Consider the following 8,508-nt stretch of genomic DNA (forward strand, 5'->3'; position numbering starts at 1 on the left):
TGCCACATTGTTGTAAATAGTGAAGGGGGAATATATTATTGATGACTAAAGTCTTTTCATGTGTAACTGTTGTGTTTATTAAACTTATGGAAAAATACTATGAACTTATGCACCAACCCAGTGTATTGAGTGAACGAGGATGAAATGGGCATGAAGGGGTAAAAACATACAAACACAAAAACCACAAGAAAAATGCCATAATAAAAATCAAAAAGAATGTTCTTGTGATGTGTATAAAATGATTCTGTTTGATCAGGGGTTTACATAACTGAAATAATTTTGTCTAGGTAAAGTACTGCGAGTGTTATCAATGTTTGAATTAATTATTAATTGTGATTAAAACAACATCTTTTATGTCAAACTAGTTATCTGAATCAAAGTATTTTGACCTTGTGCTTCAACTGAAATACCTCAGTTGCTTAAAAAATGGGTCAAAATTAATATGAATGTTTCTCTTGTATCATGCTAGGAGGGATTATATCATGGAAGCCATCTTCCACAAAACCTACCAATGTAGGCACGGATGAATAAATCAATCAAACAAACAATACATTTTAATAAAGCTGAGGATAAGATCTAAAATAGAACCCAGAAAAGATTGAACCACATGAATAAATTTGATAAAGAAAGTAAAAGTAAAAAAATCAGTGTGAAAAGGAATGGATAATTTCAAGCAATTTTAAGCAAAGGCTGAAAATATTGTTATGTTACATGACTACCAACTTTTATTATATGAAATTTTAGGCTATACTTTACAAAGGAGTTTTCATCTGAAGCAGTTGGTTGGATCTAGGTTGAGAGTGTACAACTGATCTTTTACATACAAACAAATGTGGATAATTTCAATCTATTTACATCACAATAGGATAGATGACTAGTGTGAACAGCTGATTCAAACTAGTCCACAGGTTGCAAACCATAGCAACAATAAATGCTGCAGAAAGTGTCAGTAGTGTTCATTTTCATCCACTTTACATGTCTCCTTCTTTAACCCTCAAGTAGCACACAATCTGGAAAACTGGAGGGCATATTTACCCACAAGCATTCAAAATATTAAATGGCAGATGACAAAAAGTAGATCTTGTTTTTGCAAAGTTTTGTTGTAATAAGGACGAAACTGCTATATATTCATGTAACACACAATTTGAATGACACTTGAAAGTACACATACCTCTTCATACAAATAACACCATCTGCCCATTACATAAATTTCCATTATTCAGATTTATACAGTTTAACTGCATGTAATGCCTAAATTATCATTTTTATGTATATGAGTTACCTACACAAGAACTTTCATCTTTGTTTCTTCATTTACATACAGGAGGATGTGCTATGGAGGCACAGAGGACGAGTGCATTTGGCATATCTTTTGGAGGTGGCTTGTGCTGCTGTAGAGAAACTGCATATGTTGGAGGCACAGTGGCCCAGTATATTGGCTGAGCTTGTCAGAGATACACTTGTTGATTACTCTCATCTTGATTCCTACATGAAACAGTGTATGCAAAAACTTAAAGTGTAGACTGAAGGATCTATATAGGTAATTGTATACATTTAAAAACAAAGATGATGTGGCTTACCAAACGAAAGCGCTGGCAGGTTGATAGACACACAAATAAACACAAACATACATACAAAATGCAAGCTTTCGCAACCAATGGTTGCTTCATCAGGAAAGAGGGAAGGAGAGGGAAAGATGAAAGGATGTGGGTTTTAAGGGAGAGGGTAAGGAGTCATTCCAATCCCGGGAGCGGAAAGACTTACCTTAGGACAGGTATACACTCGCACACACACACACACACACACACACACACACACATATCCATCCGCACATACACAGACACAAGCAGACATTTGTAAAGGCAAAGAGTTTGGGCAGAGATGTCAGTCGAGGTGGAAGTACAGAGGCAAAGATGTTGTTGAAAGACAGATGAGGTATGAGTGGCGGCAACTTGAAATTAGCGGAGGTTGAGGCCTGGTGGATAACGAGAAGAGAGGATATACTGAAGGGCAAGTTCCCATCTCTGGAGTTCTGACAGGTTGGTGTTAGTGGGAAGTATCCAGATAACCCGGACGGTGTAACACTATGTCAAGATGTGCTGGCTGTGCACCAAGGCATGTTTAGCCACAGGGTGATCCTCATTACCAACAAACACTGTCTGCCTGTGTCCATTCATGCGAATGGACAGTTTGTTGCTGGTCATTCCCACATACAAAGGTTCACAGTGTAGGCAGGTCAGTTGGTAAATCACATGGGTGCTTTCACACGTGGCTCTGCCTTTGATCGTGTACACCTTCCAGGTTACAGGACTGGAGTAGGTGGTGGTGGGAGGGTGCATGTGACAGGTTTTACACTGGGGGCGGTTACAAGGGTAGGAGCCAGAGGGTAGGGAAGGTGGTTTGGGGATTTCATAGGGATGAACTAAGAGGTTACGAAGGTTAGGTGGACGATGGAAAGACACTCTTGGTGGAGTGGGGAGGATTTCATGAAGGACGGATCTCATTTCCGGGCAGGATTTGACTTCTATCAACCTGCCAGCGCTTTTGTTTGGTAAGTCACATCATCTTTGTTTTTAGATATATTTTTCCCACGTGGAATGTTTCCCTCTATTATATTCATATCATTAATTGTATACATTGTTGGATTCCCTTACTTTTGCCTGTGTAGATGAGAATGAAACTGCATTTTTGCAGTTATTTTCATGATTCATTATTTTCATCCTACACTGATAAGATTTCATCAACTTCAGTGCCAGTTTACTTTTTGCAGTAACGATATGATTTATTGATAATGTTACTTTATCCACTTAAATTGTTTAATGATTGACCATTATTATAAATGTCATATGACATGTAAATTTCACTGCAACTTGGTTCTTTCCCTTTCCTTTTATAGAATATGAACTGAATCCTATAAATTTATAATCATGAAATTCTGAAATGATTTAGCTGGAATTCAGTGTGTTTTTTATGTTATAATGTTTTACTGATTATGTGAATTGAAACTGATGTTCCATAATGTTTGAATGAATAACCACATGATTAGAGAGAATATGAAGTTTAAAACTATCAAATAAAAGCAAACATCAAGTATATAAAAGTGGGAAAAACTTTACTCACTTTAAAGGGAAAGTATGGTGAGACACACAAGAATGTTAAGAGGTAAACATTATATTTCATGTTTCTAAAAACAAACAATGTTCTTTCCAGATCCCAGATGGAAAGAAAAAATCTATGAAATTGGAAAAGGAATGAGTAAAAATCTAGACATTTGCAGTTAGAGTAATGAGGTATAAAAAATTATGGGGCTAATTAATAGGCATCTCCACATGATTAAAATGTGATATTTTATTGGTTTTCATCACTTATGGTGTCAACAAAGCAACTGTGACATCATATTTCTTTACATAATTATTACAGATGTAGAGATCAGAATGTTTTGCAAACTTGCTTTCATACATCACTCAACTCTGTTGTATAACTATTACGATAAGTAACTGTAATGAATGGAAGAGCTTAAACCATTAACTTACCATACAGTAGTAACTTATCACAACCCACAAGCTGGTTTGAATATTACAGTGCTTCGGTACCCATACTCCTATTAGAAGTGTATATCCTTGCATCATACCAACTTTTGAACTGACTAGCAAGTTATGTGAGAACCTAAAATTTAATATTGATTCTGAATCATGTTCCAAGTTAGCATATTTCAGATTAAAAAATCTGTTTTGAAAACAAAAATATCATCTTGTTGTAGTGTCACAAAGTGATACTAAGAAGCACTGAGATAAAAATATAACAAAATGTTCTTTCAATCTGTATTTCTGAATGTATCACAATCTTCACTCTACCTATATATCTCAAGTAGGAAATGTGATAAATAAATATCCCCTGTAAGTGAAGAACTTTTCTTTGTTTCACATTTTTGGATGTGTCACTATCTTTACTTCACCTACATAACTCAAGTCAGAAACATAAGTGTCCACTACATCAAAAACTTTTTTATTTCTCACTTTTGGATGCATTACAACTTCAGCTATAGCACTCAAGTCTAGAAGGCAATAGATGTCTTCCCACAGAAGCATGGGGTATTCCAGTTTTACCTAAATATTATATTATTACCTAAGTTTTATATTTTGAATATAATTAAATGAAGATTTTGTGACAAGTGCATCCTTCCCAAGCACTATTTCTGAATATATGGAAACATATGGTTTGAAAGCAATTACATTGACTGTGGTCAAAGTTGATGGAATGTATTGTAAACAAGACTACTGCTTTTATGAGGCTTAGCAACAAAACTTACTCATTATTGAGGTTGACAGCATGTATGAAGAGAGACTTTGCTTCATACTTGAGAGACTATCTTTCAGGCCAAATTTATCTTGTTGTATGGCACCAGAAAAAGGAGAAAAAACAACAAATGTTACACTCGGAGTACTGTGGTAATCACCACCTCCCATTGGGGTGAGGGTGGCGGTGAGGATGAAAATGGGGTGGGACAGGAGATGGACAGAGAGGAGGTGGGAAAGGAAGACTGTTTGAGGAGGCAGGTGAACAATGAAAAGGTGTGAGGTGAAAGAAGAAAGTGTAAGGAGGTAGGTGTGGAAGTGGGAGGGGGTGGTAGGAAACAGATGGAGAGGGACAGATTCTGGGGTGGGAGGTGTAAGAGGAACAGAGTGTGAGGAGGTAGTTAGAAGAGAGAAAGAGAGAGAGAGAGAGAGAGAGAGAGAGAGAGAGAGAGAGAGAGAGAGAGTGTTTGTGTGCTAGCCCTCTCCATTTATCCTTTTTGACAATTTAAGTAACACTACGTTTATTTGTCCACGTCAACAACTTCATGATTCATAGAAAGATGGAAGTGAGCAGTTGTCTCACAAGTTGTAAATTTGGAGCAACTTTTAAACTCACATACTTTTAATTCTGGATGGCCATTGTTGATGTAATATTCTGCGTACAAAAGGATTCCAGCTTTACAGCTTTGTAGTTTTTACATGTCAGTTCACTACTGGCTTTTAATTGTGCCCTTGAACCATTCCTTCTTCCTTCAGTCTTATTCATATTCAATCTTTACTTGTGAGTATTTATATTAAATATGTCACAATAAAAATGGTACACACAGATTTGTGCATCTATTTTCTTCTGTATTCTGGTAAATGAATTTTAAGTAAAATGCAATACATGTAACAAATCATGTAAAATGTATTTGTTATAACCTGCTTAAAAAATTTTGCATCATCTGCATATATGTGAATAACTTTGTTTTGAAATAAAAAACATAATACTAATGAAAATGAAGGCAGTCTGTTCCAAAGTGCATATCTGTGAAATCAGAATCAGCTGCTAGGTAACATTAAGTATTGTCTTCTCCACTCTGTGCATTTTAACAAGCTTGGACCCTCCTTAGCATGCTTTCCACAAGGTGGTTTAGATGTTATTTCTCAAGTACATTCCACTTTTTGACAATGGTCCTCCAGAGGTTATCCAGCAAGTAAGCAGGATTACTGTGATGACATATGACAAATTTCAACTGGTTCCAAATATTCCCAGTTAGGTCCTATACAATAGACACCATAGGACATTGCATAAGCAGTATCCTATGGTATCTACTGATTTGTACCTAATTGGTGATGCCTCTGGGAGGAATACATTTGAGAGATGAGCATGAACACATCACTGAAAAGTTGACTGTAGGATGGGAGGATTCTGCCCTAATACTTTAGTCTCCAAATGACTTCAGTAGTGATGAGAGGCATGTAACATCCATACATGACACTGGCCCAAAATATGATAGAGCTATCTCGTGCTGAACTCATGGGATTGCATGCCTGAAATGTGTATTAGTACCTAGCCACCTACACACACACACTTTTACAACAGTTATCAGGAATGAGACAAGTCCTACACTTGTCAGTGGAGAGAACATAACAACATGGATCCAGATTCCATTCTAGATATTCCCTTGCCCACCGTCTTTGTACTCCACACTGGTGAGGACAAGTACTGTTGTTTCTAATGGACATCCAGATGTCATATTGATCATGTGTAGATGGTTATGTGCTGTGTAGGTAACAAAGACATCCCAGCTGACTCAAAAAAGAAGCACACAGTTCTGTTGCACTCTCTTCGGGGTACTTATGAGCAATAATTTGTAGATAGTAATCATCAGCTGTTATTATTGAACTTGAGTACAACAACAAGGAGGCAGATCTCATATGTTTTGTGTCTCATATTTTTGACTGAATGTTTAAATGACCTCGTTGTGGTGTACACCAATCCAGCGGACAACTGGCCATCCTGACAACCATTCATGCAATAAGTTACAATGGTGTGCACAATATAAGCTTGAAATAACCCTTTGAGTCATGACGACAGACTAAACCGTGTACCCAAACTGCATTGTCCTGTTCACAGTTGTAAATATAGTGTGCTCAGCTGATCTGCACTGATAATAAAAGTTTTCTTTTACTTCCATTATATAGGTAGCTGTGATCAAAAGAATATTGAGGGAAAAAGTTTCTGATACATAAAACACAAACTATGGAAGATATGAAGATAATGCAAAACTTTTTGAGCAGTTTATTTCTTACAATCTTAAGTCTTTTGATGAACCAAAGAAAAATAATTCAGCTTTTACAAATGACCAGTTTCTTGTCTTTCAGCTTTCACTGCGTATTTCGTAGTGAATATATTTCATGAATGTGAAGTTCCTACATATTTTACAAATAGCTTTGAGTCACATAAAGTTTGTAATTTTAAGAAATTTATACTCTTTTACTCAAGCAACTGTAGTGAATAAATTTTATAGAGTTTTAAATGTGAGAATAAAAGCATAATATGTCATTTTTGTAAATGTTTTCTAGAGCTATCCATTTCTTGAAATATGAAATTTGTTCACCTTCGTAAATATCTGCCAGGAGAAGTATGTTTCATCACATTGTTACATATATATATATTTGTATATGAATAAATATTTTGGTGTTGAGTTTGCTTAGTTTACTCTATTTTCCTCTTGTATTAATCCTTATTTAGATGTCTTATTTTAAAACTGTCTGACTAAACAGTATTTTAGTTACCTCCCTTCAGTTTATTTAGATATAGTTATGTAGTGATACCATTGTCCGCAGTTCGTGGTCTTGCGGTAGCGTTCTCGCTTCCTGCGCATGGGGTCCCGGGTTCAATTCCCAGTGCGGTCAGGGATTTTCCCTGCCTCGAGATGACTAGGTGTTTTTGTGTTGTCTTCATCATCATCATTCATCCCTATTACGGTCAGAGGAAGGCAATGGCAAACCACCTCCACTACGACCTTGCCTAGTCAGCAGTGCTGGTCTCCCGCATCGTTCCCTACGCTCCTTGGAGTATGGGACCTCATTTTTTTAGTGATACCATACTCAGTTTCAAAATGGTTTCACTAGATAGTATTGAAACTTAAATTATAATACATATCTTCACATAATTCTTCCCAAATGATCTGACACGATGCTGCGAGGTCAATGAATGATCACCATGTCAATATGTCAAGCATACCCTTAAAAAATGCAGGGTGAAGTGTGTAGTGAGTCAGTAGATAAAAAGTATTTGGGCATTATACAGAAATAAATACAGGCATCTGCAATATGAGATCAAAAGTGCATAAGGGCAAAACAGGAATGCCTGAACAAAAAACGCAAAGCAATAGAAGCATGGATGACTACAGGGAACACATATGCCACCTGTAGGAAAATTAAAGAGGTGTTTGGAACAAAAGAGACTCACCTGCATGAATATTAAGCACTCCTGTGGCAAGCCTGCACTAAGGGAATGCTGGAAGGTGGAAGGAATACGTAAACAGTCTGTATAAAGAAAACAAACTTGAAGACAATATTGTGAAAAGAAAAGAAATAGATGAAGATGGAATGGGAGGTATGATACTGTGAGAGGAATTTGACAGAGCACTAAAATAAGACCCCTGGAGGGGATGAGAATTTCCTGGGAATTATTGAGATCCTTGGAAGAGACTACCTTGAAAAAATACTCCACCTGGTGTGTAAGATATACAGAACAGATGAAATACCAACAGAAGAATGTAATAATTCCTACTGAAACAGGTACGTGCAGACTGATGTGAATACTGCAGAACTATCAGCTTAATAAGGCAGGGCTGCAAAATACTGACATGAAGAACTGGTAGAAGCTAGCCTTGTAGAAGCTAGCCTTGGGAAAGATCAGTTTAGGTTTCAGAGAAATGTAGGAACTTACAAGACAATACTGACCCCTTATACTGACAACTTATCTTAGAAGATACACTAAAGAAAGTCAAATCTATATCCATAGCATTTGCAGATTTAGACAAAGCTTTTGATTGTACTGCCTGGAATACACATTTTGAAATTCTGGGGATAACAGGAATAAAATACAGGGAGATAACAATTATCTGAAACTTGTACAGATGCCAAGTCTACGGATTTGAAAGGGAAGAAGCAGTTGTGAAGGGAGTGAGACAGGGTTGTCACCTATCCCTACGTTTTT

General features: G+C 36.7%; 1 protein-coding gene across 1 annotated transcript in view; it reads left to right on the forward strand.

Moving 5' to 3' along the window:
* LOC126481538 (leucine-rich repeat-containing protein 49-like) overlaps positions 1–4,722 on the forward strand; it is a 148,524-nt gene extending 143,802 nt beyond the window's left edge. Inside the window, exons 8-9 of the mRNA XM_050105352.1 lie at positions 1,325–1,540; positions 3,211–4,722. Coding sequence (XP_049961309.1) covers positions 1,325–1,522 — 198 coding nt within the window. The 3' untranslated portion in view covers positions 1,523–1,540; positions 3,211–4,722. The remainder of the gene's footprint in view (positions 1–1,324; positions 1,541–3,210) is intronic.
* Positions 4,723–8,508: the final 3,786 nt, after the last annotated feature.

The sequence above is a fragment of the Schistocerca serialis genome, chromosome 5 (genome assembly GCF_023864345.2).
Source record: "Schistocerca serialis cubense isolate TAMUIC-IGC-003099 chromosome 5, iqSchSeri2.2, whole genome shotgun sequence".
In the NCBI taxonomy this organism is placed as follows: domain Eukaryota; kingdom Metazoa; phylum Arthropoda; class Insecta; order Orthoptera; family Acrididae; genus Schistocerca; species Schistocerca serialis.